General features: G+C 50.5%; 1 protein-coding gene and 1 long non-coding RNA gene across 7 annotated transcripts in view; one reads left to right on the top strand and one right to left on the bottom strand.

Annotated features, from left to right (window-relative positions):
• PPP1R12B (protein phosphatase 1 regulatory subunit 12B) overlaps positions 1-26,417 on the top strand; it is a 128,249-nt gene extending 101,832 nt beyond the window's left edge. For 5 of the 6 annotated variants that reach the window (XM_055727930.1, XM_055727931.1, XM_055727929.1 and 2 more), the window contains 6 exons: positions 9,899-9,915; positions 10,412-10,556; positions 11,868-11,972; positions 12,237-12,290; positions 13,456-13,506; positions 23,003-26,417. In XM_055727930.1, the coding sequence (XP_055583905.1) occupies positions 9,899-9,915; positions 10,412-10,556; positions 11,868-11,972; positions 12,237-12,290; positions 13,456-13,506; positions 23,003-23,089 (459 nt within the window). In that variant the 3' untranslated portion in view covers positions 23,090-26,417. The remainder of the gene's footprint in view (positions 1-9,898; positions 9,916-10,411; positions 10,557-11,867; positions 11,973-12,236; positions 12,291-13,455; positions 13,507-23,002) is intronic. The other variant, XM_055727928.1, reaches the window with a different exon arrangement.
• Positions 18,599-21,376, bottom strand: LOC129737465 (uncharacterized). Its single transcript, XR_008735359.1, has 2 exons — positions 19,845-21,376; positions 18,599-19,807 (listed from the first exon to the last, which is right to left on the bottom strand). It is a non-coding gene; the product is annotated as an uncharacterized LOC129737465 (long non-coding RNA).
• Positions 26,418-26,545: the final 128 nt, after the last annotated feature.

Genomic DNA, 26,545 nt, shown 5'->3' with positions numbered 1-26,545 from the left:
TTCTCCACGGGATACCGGTTCGGCAGGCAAATGAAAGCTGAGGACGCACACTCCCACTTTACTGCACAGTGTAATTGCAGCTTTTCAGCTGTTTCCCACCTATTTGTCAACCAGCTGTCCTTTCTTTTACAGACTGCTCCCTCTTTGTCTTGTCATCCAGTATTTTTTGCTGTAAAACAGACCATCAAAACTTAAAGCCCTCATCAGCATGCGTGTCTGCTGCTCACTCAGTAGTGGCTGCAACCCTCTGGCTGCTGTCTCCTGGTGGTTGTTACTCGCTCCTCAAGAGACTCTACGTAATTCTTGTTGTTCTGGCCATATTCGTGGTTTCACTACAAGGCTTTTCCCCTCTGATGTTAGGTCGCTCCCTCATTAAGCCACCTTCAGTGCTTATTACTTGAGCATTCCAGCTGAATTTCTGTCACGAAGGACTCGGCGATAAAGTTTTAAGTATACTCGGTGGTCTATACTGATGGATTTTATTCTGCCTTTTATTGGAGTGTCTGAAGGAGCTGTGCCAAGTGGGATGCAGGAGCATCACCTTTTATGGGCCATATGTTTTCACCGAATCACTTGGTAGTAATACTTGAGCATAAAAAGCAATGGTTTCCAAATTGCCATCTCTGTTAGCGAGCTTCCATGTCGAGGCCGCGGTTGCTCTAAGCAGTGATTACCATGGCAGCAAATCTGGGTGCAGTTCTGGATGTGGGCATGTACGCCCAGAATCGAAAGCAAATCTTAAAGGGGAAAAAAATCTAATGCACAAGAATATTAGCTGTCTGAGCTGCAAGTGATTGGCATGCAAGTAAAAGCAGCGTGGGTTGGGTATGATACCTAAATAACGGTGTAGAATCTTAGAGGTCTGGGAAGGTGACCAAGCCAGGCTGCTTTTAACCAGGGAGAGATGCCCAGGAGTCCTGAGGGGTCGGTAGAAACACCTGATCAGATCAAGCCTTCGGAGAGGTTTGCGTATCAGTGTGCCTGGTGGTCGGCCTCCACTCCGTGAGTGTTTTCACAACAGGTTTAATCCCGTTTCAGACGTTCCCGGTGACAGGTTTATTCTCACGCGAAGCAGACCTGTATGAATCACTGGGCTTGCTGTGCTGCTGCTGCAAATGTGTTGAAGAGCGTTCCGAACACATTTCTCCAGGAAACTTTATTTTCCTGGGTTTCTGTTTGGTGGCTTGGACTTGTTCTACTTGTGATAAAAATGACGCTGCATAAATCGAAATGGGGTCAAATAAGTTGTCTCATGACATTTTCTATTTAATTTCAGGATTGCTGACTAGTTACGCAGTATTTGCAGGAATGATTGCCTCCTCTCCCATTAGCCAACGAAAAATGTGGGATAATGAAACTTGAACTTTAAGGCAATTAACCTTAGCCTGTGTTCTTTAGCACCCTGATTTGTTTCTCACTGGCTATTTCTCAGGCGTCATGTTTTTTAGATGGGTATCAGTATGAAATCCTTCTTGGGCTCTGTTTGTTCTCTGGTGGTTGTTTTTTTTTTTTAGTTTTCCTCTGTAAATGTCCATATCTGGAAGCGTTTCGGAAACTTCTGGTTGTTCTTAGGGCACCACCCGTTAGATGTTCCCTGCTGTGACTCAGTAGCCAGGCGATGCTCCTGTCGCTGCCTGCATCTGGATGTATAAATAAAATGGGTCAGAGCCCACGCTGTGACCCATGGAGCGAGTGGCTTGTGTCCCTGCGGCTGAACTTTCTTCTTCAGCTCTCCTCCCTGCCGAGGAACAGAGCAAATTGATCTAAGCCAAAGCCGTAGCAGGGAGTCTGGTAACCATTAAAGGATCTGAGTGGTCACGGGTGATTTTGTAACACTGCAGCCTGTTTAAAACTCCCATTTTGACCCTCTACTGTGTGGTCAGTGATGGGCGCCTTTGAAGCAACTGGTGAAGCAGCCAGAGAGCAATCGCTTGTGATAGCTCACGTGTGGAACTGTTGCCTGTAGCGGGGCAGGGGGGTGGAGGGGAACCTGAGGTTTCGCCAGACCAGGGAGTCAGCCTAGGCTGTGAAAGGGGTGAGGGGAGAAGGAGGAAGAGGATCTTTAATTTGGGTCAGCTCATGGTACAGCCACAAACCCAGGATGCTGGCGCAGCTGAGACGGGGAGGTGCTGTGGGATGGGAGCGAGCGACCGCGGGAAGCGACGGGTGGAAGCTGTAGGCAGCAAACCAGGCTGCTGGACGGGGAGCCAGCCTTTACTGGAGGCCATGATAGTTCTGGTTTACACAAAATGTACACAAAGCCGTAGAAAACAGGGCTAGAAGAGAGGCAAAGCTCGGCCCATCCATTCCCTCGGGGAACCCACCCCGCGCTGGGCAGGCACCACGTGCTGGCACTGCCACCCATGCCAGCGGTGCCCGTGCACCGCGGCTGCGGCACCTGGGCCTTGGGGAGCTGATGGGGGGCGGCTGGGTTGGGGGGGCTGCTGGTTTGCCATCGGTGAGAGTAGCTCCAGGTTCGGATCACTGCAGCTGATCCGGAGCTTTTTTAGACTGAAACAGATGAGGGCAGGGAGAGCAGTGGTACAAGCTCTCTCACCACTAGCAGCACAGGGTGCTCCGTGCGCTGTGGGCAGGTCAGCGTACCTGACCCACCGTGCCCTGCAGATGCTGCCCGCGGTCGTGGGGATGCTGTGTGGGTGCACGAGGTGTTTGCCAGGTTTTGGGGTGCAACTCACACCGCAGAGTTGGCCAGTTGGCTTTAGGCAGCCTGGATCCTGGCTAGTGGCCAAGTAGGTGTTGAAATACCTGATGATAACACCTGAAAATGTCCTGCTAGGGCGTTCGCAGGGGCAAGGAGGGTGTCGTTGCCTGCAGACCTGTGGCATTCTCATATTGAAGGAATTTATGAGCAGATATCATCTCTGCTTGTGTCACTTGGCCGTTTGGCTTTTATTTCGTCCTGTCTGGAGAGTTTTGTCTAAGATCGCGTTGCTTTGCAAAATTAAATTTTTCACCAATAAAATCTGAGCCCTTAGAAAAGAAATAAAATAAAAAAAAAAAAAGCAGCAAACCCGGCTTTCTGAATTGTGGCCTTCACTAAATTAAAATGCAATCCAGCCTGACGTTTTCCATGGCGAGCTTTATCCCCGGCAGACAGTGGTAATAAACTACAGCTGCTGCAAAGCCGGCAGGCACCGGGAGAGGCACGGGGAACTGAGGCACGGGCTGGCAGCCGTGCGGACCGGTGTGCAACTGCAGGACGTTTGGGATGGCAGGAGACGCCGTCGTCAGTCCACCACAGCCATATGCGTTTGTTTCTGATGAAATACATGCGAGCTGTACTGAAAACGATGTGATCTGTTGCAGCCAGCTGCCAAAGCCACTCTTCCATCTTGAAGAACCTTTTAATACTATGCTTCAGTAACAGCAGTTTTTATTAAGCAAAGTTTATTGATTTATAGTTGCGAAAACATATTTTGCATCAGGCTTTTGGGAGATGGAGGTTATATGGAGGTGGTTTGGCTGCACTGGATTATTAATCATATCAATGGGATTTTGTAATCCTTGCATTTGCACAAATGCAAACTTGAGTTGGAAGGCAGCGCTATTCATCACGTCAGCTGTAGCTAACGGGATGCTGTAGCAAACCACAGTGCTCAGGTCAGCAGAGCAGCTTTCCGAGGGAGGCAATGACCTCAAAATAACTATCAAAAGCAAGAGTTCAGCCAGACCTAATTATTCTGCAACCACTAGAAAACCAAACTTGACCCCAACCATATCTGAAAGACAAATGTGGCTTGAGGGGAGCGCCAGTCCGAGCTGTGCCTGGTGGGGATGGGTCCGAGGTGTGCCAGGCAGCCTTGCTCACAGGCTGTCCTCCTTCCAGCTCAGCTCTTGCTGTGCCGGCTCCAGGGGGACTCGTTCCTGCAGCAACACCAGCGAGGTTGTCCTTTGTACAGCTGCCGTGCATCAGCCCAGCCAAATGCAGAAACCTTTGTCGTGTAGGAGCAGCAGAGCCACGCAACGGCAGGAGCATGGTGGCTTTTGCATATAAGAGGGAAAGAACTGACCCCAAAAGCAGCTGGCTTTATTTTGTGTTTAATTTCTAAAACAAACAGGACTCACCAGGAGGATATTTGCTAGCACAAGAATAAAATTCAAGAGGGTCCTTAAACTTCCCTTCTTGCTTAAGCAAAGGGAGGAAGGCAGGGCTGGAGCTGTGCTCCAGGATCTGGTTAAATGGTGGTTATTTAATCCTAAGTGTTGATCAGGATCTCTGAGACAAAACACACCAAAATAAATTCCTTGAGGACTATCTTAAAATAGCGCACATTTTCTTGAGGTTGGCCTGCTGGAGATAAAGTAGTATAAAGTGTTCCCAAAGCATCTATTTTTTTCTTCTTTTCTTTTTCTTTTCCTTTTTTTTTTTCTTTTTTTAAAAATGTAAATAGTAGACTTTTTCTGCCTCTGCTGGGTCAGATCTCAGCTGCAGAAGAACACAATTGGAAGCAATTAGGCCAGTTTCTGACTTGGCAAGAGCGGTGGCCAATCCCCCTTTTGGTGCTGCGTTTCAGGGCTGCATTTTATCTAAACCTTCCGCGAGGAATTTGGTTTTAATTATACTTTACTGAACTCCCAACAGCTGTAAAAGTTTCTGTGTTTTTCGGGGAAGGCTTCTGCCCTCCGCAGGCTGAGCACATTTCTAAAACCAAAACGGTGTGGCATTCCCAGCGCTGTGCGGCATCCCGGCACACCGGGCAAGCACAGCCTGACCAGTGCCCAGCCGTGCCTCTCCCGGGGCTTGACCCGTGTCAGCACGGGGAGGATCGGGGGGCTTGGGAGAAAGGGTTTGTGCAGGGAGGAGCAGCTCGGTATGATGCTCTTTGTGCTTTTTCTCAGGTCCCGTCTCAGATGTCCTGTGTTTTGCCAGCCCACCCGGGCTGAATAGTCTCTGACCCTGTCTGGGAGGGCTGGGGAAACTGGTGAACCCCTTTGCTGCCCTCCACCACCCTCAGCACTACCCAAGTGTGCTGCCCACCGTGGGATGGACGGGAGGAGCGGTGATGTGATCTCTCTGGTGAGAGGTCCAAGAGCTAAGGATCACCAGAAACTTGCGAGCACACCTGCGTGCACTCCGTTCTTTGAAGTTTCCCTTTCACAGCCATCCCCTTGGGTGTCTCAGCGCTCTGCAGCAGCAGTGCTGGGGTCTGGGCTCGGTGCTGGCTGCCGTGCTGGTTTCTGAATCAGGACAGCCACCTCCAGTGCCTCACTTTTCCCTGGGGACCTCCTCCCCCTGCCCCAAACCCTGCAGCGATATGACCCTGTTTAGATCGCAGGAAGGATAATTTTACAACCCGATGCTTCCCTGGCTGTTAATGTTTCTAGTCAAATTTTGGATCCCAATGGAAATGAAGGAGTCTGGGCAAAACTGATAGTGCTGTTCCAAATTTGCCAGGGGAAGAAAGGAAAAAAAAACCCCAATGCCTTCCTACAGTTGATACAGCAGTTTCTGAGCATCCCCTTTTTTAACCTTAACAGATCGCACGGCGTTCACACAAGAGCAAATCAGGAAGGGAAAGCCCTTTCCTGCACCACCTTAGTGAAGTGCACGTTTGGTGCCTTGGCTTTTGTTTCCTTCCTTTTACCCCCAACTTCTGTTTCCAGGAGGGAAGAGGTGGCTGCTGAGCTGACAGTGCAGGTGCAGCTGGAAGCGTGGCGAGGGCTTCCAAGGGTGCTATGGCCAAACGAAGAGCAGAACTGAGCCACAAAGAAGCTGCTTTCTACTGAAAATGTATCTCTGCATGTCCTAGTGGCCTCTGAAAATGCCTCTGAGCAGGTAGCAGGGATGTCTCGGTTAAGCACCTTGTCCGGTGTTCACGTGTAGGGCTCACGCTTCCCCCCTCGGGTACCTCCTGCGCCGCCCAACCACCTCCCAGCAGGACGAGATTTTAGTCATCATTTTCTTTAACTTGCTTCCTCGGGCTTCAGAGCCTCCCTTTGTGGTAAGAACTGTCACCTCTTTTAGTTGGAGCCTTTTTTCAAAGGTGCAGAGTGGAACTTTTTTTTTTTCATTTAGAATGTTTTTTCTCCCTCCATCATTACTTAAAGAAACACAAAAAACCACCTGAATAAGCTGGTCCTTGAAATATCAACACAAACACTGGCCTTTGTGCAAAACACAGGAATATATTGAGCCAAAAACTGATTAAAACCAAAATAAATAAATTTCCCCTCTTTCCCCAAAGGTAGCAGCACATGGAAGAAGGATCTACTGATGAAAACTGTTCTGCAACTTTCCTTATGGCAGGGACACTTCCAACAGCTGCCGTAACATCTTGTTCAGACTCTGCTTCCCAGACCTCAGCTTTTTTCCAGTTCTTCTCAAACTTAATAATCTTTGTCTGAAAGATACCACGTTTCACTGAAACAACATGGAGAGAGCACCCGAAAATTGAAGGGTGAGGGAAAGACACCGGCTTTCCCAGTAGCTGCAAACAAAGATTTCCTGTGGTTCCGTCCCATTTCTGCAGGACAGTGGGGTTGTTTTAGGGCAGAGGTGTGCTTTACATGAGCCTAAAGGGAGAGAAAGTCACAGGAGACCAGCAAGTACTGGGAAATACCTGGATTTGGGCTGGAGAAGCGTCGCTGGTGCTGCGTGCTGGGGCAGCCGCAGGTGGCTGCGGGGCTGCTCTGCTCTAACGCTGCCAGCAGCAGCGATGGGGCAGGTCCTCCCGTCCCCTCTAGTACTTCTCATCAGACACAGAGGTGACTGCAGTCCGACTAATTCATCTCTGTATCCGTCACAGGCAAGTTTTAGGTACAATAAACCTGGGGGTTTTCCCCTTTGCTGTTCCCAGCAGCTGTGTTTAAAGTGATTCCTTTCTAACCGCTCCCTCCCTTTGCAGAAGCGCGCCCCTGCTCTTTCACCAAAGATGCATCAAATCACCGAAATTCCCTGCCTAGGGAAGTTATTAGGAGGAAAAAGGCAAAACATGTTTTTTCCCTCTTGCCGCCCGCACTCAGGCTGGCTTGGGGACTGGCCCAGGTTTTGTCCCTTGGTTTCCACGTTGCCTTGCCCAGCCGTGCGTGGACTTTCTCGGCGCTCTTCAAATACGATAGCAGGTGTGCTGGCTGAAATAAATGCAGGCTTGATATTAAGTGGATTACTTGACTAGCCGTTTGTCAGAAAAGTCGTCACTGAAGGGGATTAGCATAAAGTGCACAAATAACTTTCAACAAGAGGCTTGTTAATCACTTCCTAATTCCCCTCTCCCACTCAACAGCGAGGGTGGGTCACTGGGCCAGAATGAAAAGGGAGCTGTCAGGCAGCTGAGGGTTGTAAAAGGCAAATGTCGAAGCTCTGCTAACAAAGGACCGTGGAGACATCAGCCGGTGTGTTTGCAGCCGAAAACGGGCAATCTTTCCGATAGCCCCACGGCAGAGGCCAGCCCTATGGAAACTGCTCCCAACTTACTGGTGTGGGGCTTTGTACAGAGTGGCCGAAGCCACGGCCGTTCGGGCAAGCAGGCAGGTGTCCCTGTGACAACAGCAGGCGGCTGCCGGGTGTTTGGCCTCATGAGAAGCTTCCCAGGGAGCAGCCAGCATCACTTGTGGAAGCACGGCGGGGCTTAGCTGTGGCGGAGAGCCATCTGTGTCTCCCTTGGGTGGTTTCTCAGCTGTACCATGCAAAGGAAGCCTTTGGTGCATGGAGAGAGGGTTAGAGCAAATAAAATAAGATGGGGCTGGGCCCGCTGCCATGGCTCAGAACCCATGCCAGCACCGGGACGGACTCCTGGAGCTTTGGTGATGGGCTGGCACCCAGCCCTGCCCCAAGAGCCCGGCTGAGGGTGGCCCTGCAGGCACAGCTCTGGAGAGAACATGCTAATTAATAGCAGGGTTTGCTCATCCTTTTGAGCTTTGCATTTAGCACCTTCAGCTGAACGTGTTGTCCATCCACAAGGCTTCAGATGTGCCAGGTTTCTTCAGTTAATTTCTTTTGTACTGGCCAGATCACTGTGTCTCATGTCGGAGGGCTGTGTTGCAGAGCAAGCGGGGACTGCAGATTCCTTGGGGAGGCTCCTGTCTCGAGTCATGATGAGGGTTGCATTGGGGCAGGATGAATTAAAATCTCAATAACTAGGTGTATGTAACAGGTAGCCAGGTCCCTGCGTCCTGGCTAGCAGAGGGCAGCATTGCTGGCAGCCTGGGCGCAGGTCCAGCTTGCTCTGGGACTTGCCTCTTCTTCTCCATGTAACTTCTCCATGTAATGGGGTGACTTAACTCAGCTGCCCACGGTGTGTGCTCCCAGATACCTGCCTGATAGTCAGAGGCATCATCTGGGTGCCAGGCAGGAGCAGGAGGTCTGAAGTCTTCAAACACTGGGGTGCCAGACAGGCAGCAAATCTGCTGCCCAGCAAGGTGTTTTAGCACTAGGTTTAGTGGTGTATCTAGGCAGCGCAAACTCCGGCACAAGCATGTCTGGTCAATAAAAGCCTGACCCCTCGTCTCTGTGATGTCCTTGTGTTGACTCTTGCACTGATTAAAAAGGATCTGGGGAAATAACTGGTAGCGCCTGCAGATGGTTTGTGCTCACTCAGAGAAATGATGCTGCTAATAAAACTAGCAGGGGAATATTGGGCTCAATTTCCAGATCAAGGGACTGAAAAAGATTTCAGCTGCACCTTGAGTTTGAGTAAATGTCTGCCAGATGACGAGGAACCTCGCGGAGGAGGTGGCAGATCAGTGCGGTGTGTCCCCCAGGACACCTCTGCCATTACCATTTGATTTCTGCAGCTGTAGGAAAGAGCTGTCCAAATCCAGAAAACTTTCCTAGAAACAGTGGTTCACCACAGCCGGCCCCTGTAGGATATTCCAACGCCAAGGAAAACTGTTCTGCAACCTCCTCTTGTGCATTCGTTGGCCCAGACCATATATGGTTTATACATGGCAGCAGCTACAGCAAAGGCAGCGCTGAGGATGGCACGGCGGGGATGGGGATGGGGATGTAGAGATGGAGATGAGGATGGGGATGTGGGGATGGGGATGGGGATGTGGAGATGGGGATGGGGATATGGGGATGGGGATGTGGGGATGGGGATGGGGATGTGGGGATGGGGATGGGGATGTGGGGATGGGGATGGGGATGTGGAGATGGAGATGGGGATGGGGATGTGGGGATGGGGATGGGGATGTGGGGATGGGGATGGAGATGGAGATGGGGATGTGGGGATGGGGATGTGGGGATGGGGATGGGGATGTGGGGATGGGGATGGGGATGGAGATGGGGATGTGGGGATGGGGATGTGGGGATGGGGATGGGGATGTGGGGATGGGGATGGGAAAAGAACAACCTACCGTGCGCATCAGCCAGCGCCTCTGGCCTTTTGGCTGGTGTGCAGGTCCTCTCCCTGCCTTGTGCAGCGCTTGTTGTCCATCCCCTGGCCACAGTGAAGCTTTTCTTCCTGGGGCAGGTACTTGCCCATGGAAACAAGTTTGTGAGTTCCCAAAGAATGCTCAGCAAGCTCTGCGTGTCATGGTCCATTAATCCTGCTCCCCCACATTATGTATAGGGCAGTGATCAAAGGCAGGAAGAATAATTTGATTTAAAAAGGAAACAATAGATTACTTTTGGTTCAAAGGAATGGATTTCAATTCTGGAAACTAGGATTTGAAGGACAAGGTCCAGTGGGTTTTAGGTTAGCAAAAGAACAGAAATCTTGAAATGCTTCAGAGAAGCTGAAGCAATTGAAAAGGTTCCGGCAGGGATTGGTGATTCCTGGTGCGGGCATGGGGAGCAGTGCGGATAGCTTTGGTGGGAGCTAGGTGCTGGTATCAGAGGTAGGAAATTGCCGCTGTGTGGTGGCTCTGCAGTTGTCAAATTGAACCTTTAATTCTCCCCATTATTAATTCACCTTTTCTTTCTTTTCTTTTCCTTCAGCATGAAAGACTTTCCAGGTAAGAATTTTATTTTTTGGAGTATTTATTGTCAGAATGTTTTGGTACGGCTTTGGGGATTCTCTGTGCTTCAAATCAACAGCATAAGCCGAATCTGGTACCGGCCTTTTGGTTCTTACTTTAGCTCAACTGCTGGGCCAGTTTGCTGTTATCCTTTGCTCCCCAGATTATTTAACAGCTGCTCTGCAGAGAAAAAAGCCCTCTGTGCCCTATGGGAAATGGAGCCCATTCCTACTGTGAAGACGAGAGCTCCATGGGAGATTACTGCCCGTTTGGGGGTTGGGCTGATACCCACTGGATTTTTTCCCAGTTAAGTCGGTGGTGGCTGCCTGGCCGTCAGCAGCGATGCCCTGCTGCGGGGTGGGGGGTGCCTGCAGCCCCCCCAGCGCCTGTGCTCCACCGGGTCTGCCAAGCCCGAGTCCCAGCCGGTCGGGCTCATAGCGGCTGGCCCAAAGGAACAGCGGCTCCACGGCGCTCCATCTTCATCGTGTTTTAGGTTGGAAGCAGCTACGAACCCTGCCACCAGTGACTCCTACAGCGATCGTGCCTCCAGCCGCTCCAGTGCCTACACCCGGAGGGAGAACCGGTTAGCCGCCCTCAGCAGCAGAGCAGAAGAGGAGAGTAACAGGGACTATAAAAAAGTAGGATTTTTTATATGTATTATTGTCACTGCATGCACCTTAGAAGCTGCCCATTGCTGCAAAAACCTGCACCGAGAGTCCTTGGGGAAAAAAAAGTTTGTTTCCATTTTCTCTGTTTCCATTGCTTTGGGAAGTCACACCAGCCTCTTTCAAATGCACCAGCCCTTCAGAGGGTTGAAAAATGACAAGGGGTTAAAGGACAAGGTGCCAAGTCAGACATCGAGGGAGGGGATTGAGGAGTCAGGCTGGAGAAATGCTGGGAGGGATTTGAAAGGAGTAAGAGAAGATACTGTTGAGTATGCCGGCATGGCTCAAGCATGCATATTCCCACAGAATTATTTTTGCTGCTATAACCTTCCAGAGTGATTTTTTCTATAATCTCTGAAACTTTCAACATAATCCTTGAAAGACAGCGATACAGACTGCCGTGCACAGCTAGTGTCAATGCAAAGACCGTATGAAAAGTAAACAGGTTAAGATGACCTTAATTCTGAAACAACTGATGCTGAAAAGCCTTGCACAGTAAGCGGCAGCCCCCTCTTCATGAACATGTCTGGCCAGAAGAGACAGGCGGTGTGCCCACTTTGTCCTCTGACAGGGGTGGCAATTCCACTGGTTTGAAGGAATTGAAGGGGAAAAAATCATTTTGGAGTGGCCTGAAATTGCCCTTCCTTCTCATCCTCTTCAAACTAAAAGCACACAGGCAGCTAGGGTGTGTTGTGTTGGCGAGCACAACAGAATCGTAGGTTCAGATACAGCCAGCATGCACAACTTTATTATGTTTGGTGGTTTACCTAAATTAAAAACATCCCTTTTCTTTGCCTCTTGGCTGTGTTTAAACACCCTACAAAATTAAACAGCTGTTTTCTTATTTCGTATGAATTATAAAAACACAAGTAGAGTATCCAGACTAGCTCTGTTTGCCTTTCTTCTAATCTCCTGGCATGGGGGAGCAAAGCAAACCGCACAGCTGCTGCTGGGTGCTGGGGACAGGCTGCTGGGCGCTGGGGACAGGCTGCTGGGCGCTGGGGACAGGCTGCTGGGCGCTAGGGACAGGCTTCTGCTGGGCACTGGGTGCTGGGGACAGGCTGCTGAGCGCTGGGGACAGGCTGCTGGGCGCTGGGGACAGACTTCTGCTGGGCACTGGGGGCTGGGGACAGGCTGCTGGGCGCTGGGGACAGGCTGCTGGGCGCTGGGGACAGGCTGCTGGGCGCTGGGGACAGGCTTCTGCTTGGAGCGGTGCAGCAGAGCTGGCTCTGCAGCCGCCGAGGAGCAGCCTGGTTAACTGACATCTTTTGTTTCATGTTTCAGTTATATGAAAGCGCCCTGTCTGAAAATCAAAAGCTGAAGTCAAAACTGCAAGAAGCCCAGCTTGAGTTGGCTGACATCAAATCAAAGCTGGAAAAAGTAGCCCAGGTAAGGCAAAAACCGGCTCCTAGGCTGGAGAAACTGAGCACTGGCCCATGACAAGCCAACATTTTTTCCACTATGGGCAAGGATTTAGCTCTTGGGAGGGAAGATGCTACAGAGGAGACAGTTATTTTCACAGAACTAAGTTTGAGTGATTCTTTAAAGACTACTGCTTCTCTGGGAAGCGCATCTGTAGGCTGTCCGGGCCTTTGTGCAGCATCCTGTGAATGCCTCTCAGTTTTAATAGCTTTCTATTTTTAATTTACTTAGCAGAAACAGGAGAAAACTTCTGACCGTTCCAGCATGCTGGAGATGGAGAAAAGGGTACGTGTCTCTGCTTTCTTCTGAGTCGCAATCTTTGCCTCGCGTTGCTCTGTGGGGCATAATAATTTCTTGAAGGAAAGCATTAATTAAGAGATGTTATATTTTTGTCTTGTGGAGCAGTGCACAGTGATGATTATGTTCTGACCTTTTCAGTGCCCGAGACTTTTCTGCTCTCTTTGCAGATCAGTTCAGTTCTGATTTCTTTCTTTTGTTACAGGAAGCTGCAGACCAACAAATTGTATTGCATTGTGCTAGGAGACTGTTGGTCCATTATGCTTTCAAATAGTCTTGATCCTGATAAGTAAAGGCTGTTTGGGGGGCGCAGGGGAACAAGACAGAACACCAGCTGGCTGTCTGTCCTGTGGTTGTACTTGAAATCTGAATGTGTGAATGCTCCTGCCTCGTAACCGTACAGTCCAATCCACTGCAGTGAGCTAAGCTGGACGGGCAGGGTCTGGCTGAATCTCTGCCGTACGTGACCATAGCTTCAGTCAGACTGGAAGGGACCGAGGAGACCTGTAGTGCATCCCAGCAGAGTCACCACCTTAGTCAGGGCTTTGTCCCCGTGTTGGAAAAGTCATGGATGGAGCCCAGATCTCTCCCCCTAGGCAAGGGCTGGAGCTGCCTGCTGTGGGCACCACCAGTACTCACATGGCAATGGAACCTCTGTAATCGCTGGTTTCCAAATACCCTGAAAGCAGTCAGCTTTACAGCTCTGAAGCCCTGAATTCATCTGGAAGAAGCAGGATTTCCAGGCTCCTTTCCCCGTTCACTGTTCCTTATTTGAGAGGCTCAGTGAGTTTTCTCATTGCCGCCTTTAGTGGGGCGCAGTTAAATCCATGGCTTCACCTGCAGAGCTCAAAATCACATTATATCAGAAAGTCCTGAAAACTGGGATCACTAAAGGTGGGAGGATTGTTTCACTGAAGGGGTACGAAGAGAGCTTAGGATCTGCCAAAACGGGCCCAGCATGTATCTCCTACTGCTTTACCAGCTGCTCCGTCCCATCTGATCAGCTCCTGGTTGTAACCTGTGCGTTGCTTTGAGGTGCTTATCAGTGGATGCTCCTACAGACATACAAGACTCTTTTCTTTAGAAGAAAATGTGTAGTAAGTTTTTCTTCTAAATCGTTGTGACCATCTTTGTTATGAATCCTTGTAAACAGGAGAAGCGAGCCCTGGAGCGGAAACTCTCTGAAATGGAAGAGGAGATGAAGGTAGGAAATAATCTATTCACTCTGTCCCGTTTTATATGCTTTGTATTAACATCTTTTGGGATTGTCACCCAGGAGTAGGATGTTAAAGGTGTACCTGGGAAAGGGACTCGTGTTAACCTCTTGAGCGTGTTCCCTGATGCAGTCAGAACTTACTTTAATGGTCATGTTCTCCAGACATGAAATACTAACAAAACTGTCCTATGATCATTCATCTGATTGCACCATATGTTTAATTTGTTATGCTGTTTGATCTGAGAACTGTGAAAACTGTTCTTAAATGCTTTCCAAAACTAACCGGTTGTGGCATCGGTGAGTTTCAGTGTGCTGATCCTCTGTGCTCTGAATAGCCTGCAGCCCGAGTTAAGCCGCTGCGGTTCTCTCCAGACGGGTAAGAAGACAAAGCTGGCTTTTGAGATCACGCACACTAGCCAGGAAAAAACACAGAGTGATTGTATTCCTGTACTCCCTTCCTAAAGCATGTTACTGGAAGGCTGTGTCAGTAAGTCAGCCTGGAATAGTTTTCAGCAAAGAGGAATTTGCTTCCCAATGAAATGTGCAGCATGGCTTGCTGTCACGAGACATCCGCCACCGACCGCTCCTTTGCGTTCCCTCTCTCGTGGCATTGCTTCCAAGGATGGTTCTCCTGCCGTGGCTGGGATGCCCTGCGATCACGGGGCTGGCGGGGAGGCAGTGTGTTGTGCCGCCTCAGCACACCTAAAACTTCACAGAGGTTTTGCAGCGTGACAGCATTTTACGCTAGATGTGAATGCTCACAGTACAGGATGCCCCCATGTGCCGTGCCCTGCGCTTTCGTTCCCTTTGAGCATGACCCAGGTGGGACCAAGCTGCTTTAAGGAGGGACCCCGTCCGAGGATCTCCCGGCACGGGGCACTGATGGAAGCGATTTCCTGCCACCCTGGAGGAGGCTCCAACTTTATGTTTCTGTTTGAAGCTTCATCTGTTAACGGAGCGTACATCTTCGAGAGGACCTGTTGGCTGGTGCTGCATCTTCTAGCGCAATAAGCAGCAGAATGATTTGGTGGCATCTTACTGTAAACACTCTCTTGTTCTCTCACAGAAGAGAAAATAAGTGTGGATATGCTAGCCAGAAGGGGAAGGAGAAAGGGTTGAACATGCCTAAATTCCAGATTCTTTGATCACTGAACAGGTAGCAACCTTTAACTCCAGAGAGACTTTCCTGTAATTAGAGAAACATGGCCTCCAAGAAAAAATGCAGACGGTAGCAGATCGTGTTGTTTCTTCAGCTATGCAGATCGCTCTGCAAACCAGCTCAGTCCGTGGAGTAAAAAGACAAATTGGTGTCCTCTAGTGGCCTGTCGGTTTTGAAACATTTATGTTGGTTCAGAAAGCAATTAATGAGGGAAGGTGCCTGTAGGAGCGGTTGGATGGAGCCAGAGCACCTCTGGCTCAGGTAGTCTGGAGCTGCAGGCTGATGGAAGCCAGGATGGGGCAGAAGGAGAAGCACTGCTAGAAGTTTGACATGTTCTTGTATTGCCGTGAGAGACGTGCCAGAGGCATGAGCTAAAGGAGCCTGTGGTCTAACTGAAAATAAGCCATCAGGTCCTCAAGAGTGGTACTTACTCTTTGCTCTCTGCTGTGTTCTGGCTGCAGCGAACAACCAAAGGGGCTATATGTTAGTAGAACATATAGAAAGGAAAATTGGAAGTATCTCTTCTAAGATGCTGCTATGTTTCCACTGGTTTTTGCGGAAGCTCCAGCATGTGGTGAGTACCTGAGTGCACTGTGGCGTGTCTTTTTTGACACTCAGTAAAAAGAAGTATGAAGTCTCTGAAGATGCAAACGTTGAACTGGACATGTCCATAAGGAAAGCAGACTTTTGTGTCCACTTGCATCATGCCTTAAAGCGGGAGAGTCAGCCCAGGAGTGTTTGCCTAGAATGAGATAACCTCCACAGAGCATCTGTGTTAATCCCTGGTGTGGAAGTTGAGCCAGGAAAACAAATTATTAATTCTGCTTAGACTTTCATTCCTGCTTCTTGCGCTAGCTGAATAACTGTCGAGCAGAATCAGAAGGAATAAGCAACTTCAGCAAATCCACCAGTGTCCTTTAATGTGGAGAGCAGCAAGGGGAAACAGCCTGGCATGCCAGGTTATTAGGGCTCAGGTGATGCTGTGGGTTTGGGGATTCCTCCCGCCAGTCTCTGAGCTGAACCAGCCCTGCGTGACTGACATCCAGCCTTTTGCTCCCGAGGTGTCTGGTGTCCTGGCCAGGGCTTTCCTCTTCTTGCAGCTGACTTCTTAGGAAGTGGAGGCACAGCAGTGGTCACAGGACAGGCCTGGCTTTGTGCTTCAGCCTGTGCTTGAGGTGTGAGCTTGGTTCCTTTCATGAGTTTAACCCCTGCTAACGAAGCAATCAAGAAATGGAGAGGAGCAGGACAGACTCTGTAATGTCAAGAACTCCTTGGTGCCAGAGCTGCTCCTGCAGACCTGCTCTTGTGAAGGTGACAGAGTGGTGCAGCGTTTTCCTAAGTGACTGCAGAATTTGACTGGAGATACAGCAACTTGGCTGAGGAAGGAGAAAGAAAATTAGCATTTGCACTGAACTGAATTCAGTGCCAAGTGCCTGAGGTCCCAACTTAACAGCAGTTTCTCTTGAAGGTCACAGAAGCTTCTTTACTCCATAGCAGCACTGCACCTCCTGGCTTTGTACATTTTGCATGCTTTGGGCATTTTTATTTCCCCTAGTGTTGCAGGCACAGAATCCTTTAATTGAAGGCAGGTACAGCTGAACTGAGAAACCTGCTTTCAGAAAGCCAAGTATCAAGCAGAGTGATAAGCAATCGCAGCGGTATCATCCAGATTCTGGTCTTCATCCTTGGCTTCAGTCCCAGTTTCCCAGTCTTTGCTAGATTTCTTAGATAAATAGAAGGCTGTCCTACCTGCAGCACACACACATTTTTACATAAGTGATCCTTTTTATCATCTGTGGCATCATGCTGAGGCTGAGCTGCAGCTGATAGTGCCATGCTGAGGTTTCGTGCTACGTGGGTATGGAAAAATAAAGGTGGTCTCTAAAACGATTACAATCCTTTCTGTCCTCTGTACCATGGCACCCTGTTTTACATGTTTGATGTTTTCTGCCAGCCAGGTGCTCAGCTGTGTTCCCTGTGATAAAGCAGTGGATGTTTATTATCCATGGTACCACCAAAAGAGATTATTCTTCCAGTATGAACCATCCTCCGGCAGCTCCTGGGTGTGATTTATCCCAGGACAGACATGCAGTGTTTGTCTGTGTCCTCACCGAGCGCGGCAGGTTCGGTGATGGATAGACGGTTGAGATTTGGTGAGAGGGGATCTTGCTGCCGAGGTGTCCCTGGAGCTCTCCCGCAGTTTGTTGGCCGTGGCTCTGTCTCAGGACCTGCTGATTTATCCAGTGTCAGAGTTGTGTTGGTGTAGTCCAAGTAGCAGGAGCTGCTTTGTCAGTTGGATGCCCTCAGGGGGGTCGAACCCCATCCTTTGCTGGCTCCCTGCACTCACCTACCGTGCTTCCACTGGTTTTGCAGGGCTTTTGGACAAGGTGTCTTGATTCCTTAATGGGGAGCAGAGGCAGCTCTTTTGGGTAGTTAAGAGTCGAGCTGATGCATCGGGGCTACACAAAGTGCTTCTCTTATACAGGAACGAGCCCTTGGGCAAAGTGTCCTGGGATGCAGCAGGTCCCTTGCCGAGTGCAGCCAGTTCTGCGCCGTGCAAGTTGGGTGGAAGTTCCTGCAAGTTCTTTGCACCACAGTAGATTTTTCAGTGCTGCTTCTGGTTAAGGACAGAGTGACTTCCCTTTGAGTGCTTTCTGCTAATTAAATGGCAGAAAGGAATCCCCTTCCCAGTAGACCCCTCCCTCTGCCTCCTCTCTGCCGTTGCAAGCTCACAAGAGGACACAGGGAGGAGCACACTGGTTTGCAGAGCTGCTTTGGTTCCGGGCTGTGATTTTTTCACATGAACTTTAAACTGCTCTTCTCACAAATGTTTCCCCTCCTGCCTTTGCCCTGCCCAGCATCTGTGCTTCCTCCACCATGGAGGAAGGTTTCTTGTTGACGTGGCCCCACCACCCGATGAGCCGTCGGGAGGAAGCGGGTCGGGATGCTGCTCAGAAAGCAGCTCTGCAGCCCCCAGCGTGGCCTGGCACACACGCGTGGTACAAGTGTCCAGCACGTGGTTTCGCTTTAGCATCACCGGGAAAAATGTCCTTGTAGAAATGGGGATGTCTGCATGGCTTTTGCCATTTTCCCGTTTTATCTTCCTCGTTGCTTTTTATGTTCTGTATCTCTCCGTTGCCGCTGTACCTGTGCCAGCCCCAGCTTTGGGGCTTGATTTCCACACCATCTTTTGCCCATTTGTTTCTGTTGTAAAACGCTGTGTTTCCATGTGCCTCCTGTGTGAGATGCTGTCAGTCATACTCCTGTAGTTAAAATCAGTGGTTTAAGGTTCTGATTTTTCACCTCTGGAGATCAGAGATAAATGGAGCCCCGTGACAGAAGTTGAATCTGGGCAGGGATGGCCCCCACGCACCACCACCCCCAGACCCTTTGGCAGGACTGAAGCCTGAGCAGACCCAAGACATCATTCAGGTGCCGCAGGACGAGGGATGCGAGCAGACGCGGTGTGTCTGGGTGATCTGCTGCAGGACAGCGACGCTGTCGGGTGCTTCAGTCTGTGCCTTTACAGTCTTCCGTGAAGCTCCGTTCGCTCCTTGCTGCGCTAGACTGCTTTAGCTTTTAGAGGTACATGAAGAAAAGGAGTTTCAAAGAAGTTCTCAGTTGTCAGCAGTGTTTTCAAAGCCTGTGTAGGGGGTAAGTCCATGGTGATAGTTCTCACAGTAGTTCCTAAGTGCAGGGGCTGTGTGCTACTGGAGCTCACCGGGTAAACTAGGATATAACCAAGAGATGATCTGCTTTGTGGTGGGAAATCCCTTTATCTGACCTTTTTAAAGGCTTTGGGGGCCTCTGGAGAAAGGGATGGTTCCCAGAACATCCTCAATGTGCTGTAAGGCTTTCCCCATATGCATCTGAGCTGCTGCCCATCCAGCACTCGCTGCTACTAATTCGGTTTTTATTCTCTTTTTCCTTTTTTTTTTTTTTTTTTTGTCCTTTTACTGCTTGTGGACTAAATTCACATTTCTGTGCCCTTTTGTCTTCGTGGTGTGTTTTCTCTGTACTTTTCTGTCCACTCCTCTCACTCTCTGCAGAATCTCCACCAGCTCAAACAGATTCACACTCTGAGGCAGATGAATGAGCAGCTGCTGGCTGAAAACAGGGCTCTGACCCGGGTCGTAGCCAGACTTTCTCTGCCTGCCAAGCCCTCCGAATCAGAGGAGCTGTAGCTGCTTTCCCTCCGGCTCATCTCGCCTCCCTCTTCCACTCTTCCAGGCAGGTCTCCGCTCCCTTGGCCGGGCTGTTCCGCTCACCTCGTTGCTCTCGAGGGTGTCTGGTGAAGCTTGTGGCTCAAAAGCAGCATGTGCCGAAGGATGCTCCGAAAGCCGAAAGCATGGTGTCACTGCCTGGCTGAGGGCAGGGTTTCGCTGGAGGCTCGGTTCAGTCCTGCCAACATTCACTCTGCTTGGCAGACGATGCTGACCCCGCCGTTTTACTAACCCACCGCATCGAGGGGCTTGCCTGGTCCGTGTGGAGGCCACCACGTGGGAGGGAAGCAGGGTGTGCTCCCCGCCTTGACACCAGGACGTAGGGCTGGGTGGATGGCGCTGAGGTGGCTCCTGAGGAGTGATGGATCAGCTGCTTCCCTCTGGCTTAACGCTGGTAAATGGCTTTGGGGCGGCTTGTCAGTGTGAGCGGGCCAGCCAGCGGCCCCTTCCCCCTTACCTTACCTCAAAGTAGGTCTTTTGTGCTTTACATCTGCTCATAATACAGTTCTTTTTTAATTGGACTTAGTTCAGTGAGAAGCTGGCACCCGGCAAATAAGGTTATCTGAAGTCAGAATGAACAATGTAATATACTTCCAGGGTTGTTATGAAGAGCGCACATTTCAGACGGGAAGGTGGTTTTTAGAAAGCCTGCCACTGGGCAGTCTGCAGGAGGTTTGCTTGGTCACTTGAGCAAAGAGGCCAAGCTCCTTCCCTTGTTTTAAATGGAGATTTTTGAGTCCGAGTTCACAGGCGGCAGCATCCCCGCAGCCTCCTCGGTCTGGCTACAAGGCAGGTGAAGCGACAGGAGCTGGACCAGGTGCGCTTTTCTTTTTTCATCTTCCATTTTAAATTCAGTGCAGAGCAATTAGTGCTAAAATCCAAGGACAAGCCTTCCGTAAGCTTTGCCCTCACACATCATGCAGTTAAATTACATCCTTTCTCACTACTTACATCATGCAGTTAAATTACATCCTTTCTCACTACTTCATTGGTTCGGTGCTAAAATGAAGCTGTAAACTCTTTTTTTCTTAGGGCTCTACCTGTCCTTTGCAGGTGAGTAGGGATATTCAGATCCCTTCAGACATAGCTTTTTTTTTAAAAAAAAGGAAGAAGCAGTATGTTCTCGTGGGCTGGAAGAGACACTAAGGTATAAAAAGATCTATTCTTAGCACACAAATTATATCAAGGATGATTAACCGTAGAAACAAACTAAGCAGGGGAATTGTGGCTTCCCTGTTCCGGGAGCCTCAGCTCAGGACCACGCGTGTATCGCAGGGGCTGGGGGCGGGTGTTCCGTGCGATGTGGCCTGAATTGCGCAGATGGTCAGATAAATGATCTCACCATCTTTCTGGTTTAAATCTGCTTGAACCTGTCAGTGACTCACTCCTTCTCACGAGTGGTGAGTTTAAGTCATTCTCCTTCCCAACGTGCTTTGAGATCTGAGGAGGGAAAATTGAGCAAATCTATTTCCAGACTCGGAGAAAGTGTTTCACAAACTGTAAGTCACCGGCCTCTCCTCTTCTCCTAGGAAATCTTTGCATTATTGCTTCCCGCTGCTAACCCCCGCCTGCTCTGAGGGGTCTCTCGTGCAGGCTGGCTGAGACCTCGGGGGGCTCATCCTCCCCAGTTGCTTAAGGGTTTGCAGTTCACTGCTGGCGTCCGAGCTGGAGAAGACCCCTGTGTCTGCATCGCTGCTGGGGTTTTTTCAACTCTTTTAGTAGCTCTAACACGGGATTTGTTACCTGCACAGGTAAACCTTGTCTCACCAGTCTCTGTAGGCATTGCAGCTATACAGTAATGTCACTGTCTGACAGACTTACCATGCTTTTGCGGCAGTGGTGCTTTACAAAGAATCTCATTTTCCAAAATCCACATAACGTCTGAAGGGCCACTTTCTGCTGTGACACAGGGAACACACAGCACCGCTGCTCGGATCAGCCCCTAGGCCAAAACTCACTTTACACCAACACTGCATCATGGTTGGCTTCGTGGTCCCCTGCAGGCTGCGCCACATCCCTCATTGCCGTTTCCAACGAGACTTTTATACAGCTTCAGTTGCCGGGCCGCTGCATTACCAGCCTGCTTCACATGCAGTTTATTTTACCCGACTTGAGGCTGCTTTGCTCAAAGGGAGGAATACCCTTGGGATGGGAGGAACGAAGTGTTATAAGGTTAATTTTTGGTTTTTGCAAAGCTTCACTGTAAAGTGATGGAGTGGGGTTACAGCTGGGAAACTTCCCAAGAAGCACTTTCTTTACATGTAGTCACACTTGCTCCTTTTTGAATAAATCACCAAAGTTGCACTGCAGCATGTGTGTGAGGCACAGCCACCATCCCAGCTCCCAGCGAGCTGGAGAACCAGGATGGCTGTGGTGGTTGCTCCCTGGTTGCTTCTGGGAACCTGTGACGACTTATCTCTACCAAAGCAAGTGGCAGAACTTGGTATCTCTGCCGTCCTGCAGCGATGGAGGCGCTGACGGCTGCAGGGCTGCCCCAGCAGGGATGCAGGGAGGATGAGCGGCCCACGCGGACCCCAGCAGGTGGCTGAGCGGCCACAGTGCACCGGACTGGGACGGGCAGGCAGCGTGCTCTGCTGCGGGTGTCGGGGGAAGCTCAGGAGGGAACGGAGTGCAGAGGCAGCGAGCGCCCTGCTGATGCTCTGAGCTCCTGAGCACTTGGGTGATGAGCGATGCCTCCCATCTGGCCGTGAGAAATAGGAGTCATGGCTGCTGTTCTGGTGACAGCCCCGTCATGGAGCTGTGCCGGTCGCACCACTGCTGGGTCCAGTGAGGGATTTCTGAGCATCGCTAGCTGAAGCTCTGGCCGGCACATCACGTCGTTTTACCTGCCCCCAGTACCTGCCGTGCTGCACTTTCCCCCTTCTCTCTCTCTTGCAGATGCTCCTGTGGAGCGCCCGCTGCCAGCGCCCGCGGGGCCAGTGCTGGGCACACTGGCACGGGCATGGCCCGGCCGGGCTGGGGAAGGAGGGTGGCTCCATGGCAGCGGTGGGAGCTGGCGTCTGCCCCAGCAGCTGCCGCGCTCGGTGGTGGCGGTCGTGGAGGAGCTGCAGATGAGAGGAGCGGGCGGGAGGTTGTGCTCAGAGCTGCAACTCCAGCTTAGGAAGGAGAAGGTTTAGTGGGACTTTTGAATCTGGGGAATTCCTCTAAGGTTCACCATGGCAGACGCTGGGCTCAGACCAGTGCTGATCATGCCTGCGTGTGACACCGCTCCAGCCTGGCTTGTTCCAGCAGGCTGGGGCTGGTGGCCCTGGGTCTGCCAGCACCCACGGTGTGAGTTACACCTTTCGTGTCACCCTGAGCGGACAGCACTGCTTCCAGTGCCCCAGCAGCTGGAGACAGTCCACTGAATGTCATCCCACCTGCAGCGTGGGGAGCAAGGGAAGTCGGGAGGCTTTTTTGCCAAAGAGGAATGCTGCAAAGGTCATGCCGAAGCTATTTCTTCCTCTGTTTGCAATTACAAAGCGATCTGGCTTTTGTCTGTTGTGATGCTTGTTTGAGCTCCAGCATTCAAAACTGAGCACCAAGGAGGTATCTCCGGTGTCGGTGTGTTCTACCAGTCCTCTGTCCATGGCGTGCGCATCTGCACCAAACATCTGGGGGATCCCAAGGAGGTTTGGGTTCATTCCACAGAGATTTTGCAAGGTCCAGTCCCGAGTAAGAATTTCAGACCTTCGTGTTCCCTTCTAGTCCTGGCAAAATGGAAAATACAAATTGGGAAAACCAGCTTTCTAGTTTACTGCTGAGCCCTAATTAGCCTCTGGGAACAGGTTTGGGAAGAAACAGTTCAGAAATGGTTCCTGCCCTGCCAGCCTGGTGCTGACCCAGTGCTGGGGCCGTGGCATTGCTTCCCACCAGGGGCTTTCCTGGTCCCTGGCTCTCTGCTGTGCTCGAGTCCCCTCTCAACCCCTTCATGCCTGACAGCCAGTTTGTAAAAATCCTGGAGATTTTACAGAGAAGCTGCCAGCGTTCAAAGCGTGCTGGGTTGAGGGGCAGCAACATCCATCTGTTCCCGCGGGGCCATGGGCTTTGGGCAGCCAGCGGCACTGAGCCGTGATCCCAACTTGTTTTCGTCTCCCTGCAGATACTGACAGAGCTGAAGTCGGACAACCAGAGGCTGAAGGACGAGAACGGAGCCCTCATTCGTGTCATCAGCAAGCTCTCCAAATAGGAATCCCAAGCGAAGGCAGGATGAGGAGGGGTGCCCTACACGAGCTGCCAACCCCACCACCAAGCCCTACCCCGGCTTTTCCTCCTGTCAAGTACAGCAAGCATTTCAGCCATGGGATCAATCTGTCACATCTGCTTTGCCCTGCCCTTTGCTGTACATTCCCTTTCTGCCCTTATTTCCCCCACAACACACACCCCTGCCATTTTATTATTTTTAATTTAAGGATGTTGTGGTATCTCGGACATTTTATTCAAGGGAGAAGAGAAATGTGAGGACTGGGTTTGAGCTGCCAAAACTTCTGCTTCCAGAAGCCCGGTATTTGGCATTGGACTCCAATCGGAGTAGGTAGCTCCTACTTTAAAAAGGGACGCTTAAAGAACTAATCCAGCACATCCGAGCCCTTTACTGGTGGGAAATGTGAACATGGGCTGGGACTCTGAGGATGTGTGTCAACCCACCCGAGATGTGGGACTCGGGTTGAATTGTGATGCTGTGAAAGCCACAGGGCTGATTTCTGTAACGGGCTGACAGCAGCTGCTTTGCACAGAGACCTTCTCCTTTCGCCCCAGTAGACTGAGTCTCTTATTTAATGTAAGGTTTCAAACCTGTTCAGTAACATCAGCGCTGACTGTCGGTGTCAGACCCCCTATCCCTTGCCCTGCTTTCCCCCCACAGCCTGGGTCATCTGGTATCGTGTTGTATCCTTCCAGGGCTCCTGTCTCAGTAGTTAGTAGCATCTGCTAATTGCATCTGGACTCTCGCTCCTTGGGATAGGATGTGTCACGGATACTTGCCAAGCTTTCTGAAGGACAAGCTTGAACCCCCAGAGATCCTCTGCTGCTTTCACAGGCATACGAGCGTGGATCACCTTGCAGGGAGGGAGCTGTGCCCACACCAGAAACCACCCTCCCTGCCCTAACAGCCAGCTGGGACATTTTCCTGCTGTCTCCATGAAGGCAGAGCCCTGCGGAGGAGTCTGGTCTGGTACTGCAGGTACCTTGCTTTGCTTTGCAGCAGGGGGCTGGCCAAGTGGACGGCAGCACTGGCTGGTTTGTAGCGAGAGATGCCAGAGTCCAGTCCCACGCAGCCGGGCGAAGAAGCAGCTGGGTTTTAAGGAAGAGGAGGGTGAAGCAGTGATCACTTGTCCTCCCGCGTGCCCTGGAAAGGTGTGGGTATGCTGGTGTCAGGGACAGCAAGGTACCCTTGGGCATGCTGGTAACTGTATCGCTAGGATGAAAGTCTTTTAATCTGTCAAAAGCTTGCAATAAGCCTTAACCTTGAAGGAAACCTAAAAAAAAAAAAACCTCTTTAATGTTACACATACTCAGAACAGTTCAAAATTGTTCTCTCTATGGGCATTTAGACAGTGGCTGCCCTATGTGCTGTGTGATTTTGATGACAGCAGCAGTAACCTGTCATCCAGTCTGTTGAGATTCCCCTTAACAGACTGCTCTTGAAAGATACTTTCCCACTCAGAGACTTCTTGCTGTATCCAAACCGCTTTCCCATTTACATTCTTCCATGATTTTTCCTTCATTTCCTTTGTCCTTTGATTTCCCTGCTCCATCTGGCTGAGAGCTGCAGCCTCAGTCGCTGAACTCGGAGGCTGCCGTGAGGAAGCTCCACCACGTCCCCGCGCAGCTCAGGGTCCCTGCCGGGTTGCTGGGGCTCTTCCCGCTGAGAGAGGGAGATGAGATACTTGAACATGAGCATTAACTCTTGAGCTTGCTCAACGAGGTAACATTTATCTCTGTCAGTCAGTCCTGGGCTTTTTGGAACCTTTTGCTGCTTATTGCTTCAGAAAGTGTGTTTATATTCCTCTCCGCTGGGTTTTTCTCTCTTTTTTTTTTTTCCCCTTGATTCTCCATTTTTCCCTTCCCCTCCCCATCCTGCCTGTTTCCACCTCTCTAGCTCTTCTTGGAGCTGCCAGTTTTTCCCCAGGCAGCTCCACCAGAGGTTCCTCTTCCCCCGCTCCTCGGCCAGCAGAGCTGTTTGTGCACGGCATCATGCCGTTTCTCCTGGTACACTGAGGCCCTTCCTCTGCTGCTGTGCTTTGGGGAGGAAGAGACCAAAGCTGGTAATGGCATCAGGGTTTCCGCAGAGCACTGCCTAAGCCAGGCATCCTTTTTATATTACTTTATTTTAACCCTGCTATATTTAACAGCTTTAAGCCTTGAGATCTGGTCAATGCTTTTTCTGCACACCGTTCCCACTTGGCGCACTCTTTATGTGAGTACTTCTGCAGTTCTTGATGTTTTTTCTCTTGGTGACCCGCGTCTCGCTTCAGGTTTGGGCTCTCTCAGCTCTGTTCAGGGGTCTGGCCCCTTCTGCACCACGCAGTGAAGACACGGCTCCCCTGCTGGGGCTGGTGGGGGGGGACACCACGCTGGTGTGCCGACGCGTGCGTCTCGGGTCGTGCATCCCGGCAGGACAAGGGACAAGATTTCAGACTAAAGCTCCTGTTCTTCTCACGAGGCAGATTCTGGCAGCGTGAAGAAGCCTGCTGTCTGTTTTCGGGAGAGAGTTCGACCCAATCTGACAGGTCCATCCCGCACTGATGTTTTACCCCTTCCCACCAGGACACTCATTGCATTTTATCCTGAGGAACAGTAAGCAAAGGGTGTGGAAGGCTGAGTTCCTCCGCGCGGCACCATGCAAAGCCAAACCACTCTAGGTGAAATGTCTGCTCAGCACTGGATTATCCCCCTGAACTCTGACTAGGGTAGAGGACCCACCAACAGTTTAGTCTCGCTGACTAGCCAAAGCTGTGAGTATTTTGTGATGACGATGCAAACCAAATTCTCGAGAATGAGTTTTTTTGGTCTCACTTAATGCCTGAGGTACCCAGTGCACTGAGGAGGTAACGAATAGGACACCTTGCACTCTGCGCTTGGGACGGAGTGCAAAGCAGTTTTTAAAACTGATCCCTATTTGAACCAGAGCATTTGCCAGACGTGATCTCCCTTGGAGAACACAAGCTTTTTTTCTAAGCAATTGCTTGGGGTGAATTCATTTTTATTGCTTGGGGTGAGCCCACCTATTGCGGCTGCGAGTTTGATGATGGCTCTTTGTAAATAAACTCCTTGGAGAAGCAGGACTAGCTTATGAGATGGGGAGAGAATGTATTTTTATGCAACTTTTGAGTGGCCTTTCAAACCCTGAGATGAATGATTTGTTTTACTGGTTGTTGTTATATAGTATTATAAGTATTATGTGTTTGAAAGTTTGGGAATAATATTCACATCTATGATGCTTGTAAACACAACAGTATTTATAAATGAATAAAATAAGAGTTGATAAAATAGAAGAAGCTTTGACTTTGCTTCCATCTTTCTGGAGATGCAGGTTGGGTAGCCTAAAATGCCCTGGTTGTCCAAAAATTTCCATAGCATGACAGTATCAGCCTGTAAAAGCACAGATGCTCTCTGGGTACGTGCCTGCGGTGGCTGCAGCACG

The sequence above is a fragment of the Falco cherrug genome, chromosome 16, assembly GCF_023634085.1.
Source record: "Falco cherrug isolate bFalChe1 chromosome 16, bFalChe1.pri, whole genome shotgun sequence".
Classification (NCBI taxonomy): Eukaryota; Metazoa; Chordata; class Aves; order Falconiformes; family Falconidae; genus Falco; species Falco cherrug.
Note: the sequence above shows the minus strand (reverse complement) of the source record. Positions and strands in the feature narration are given on the sequence as shown.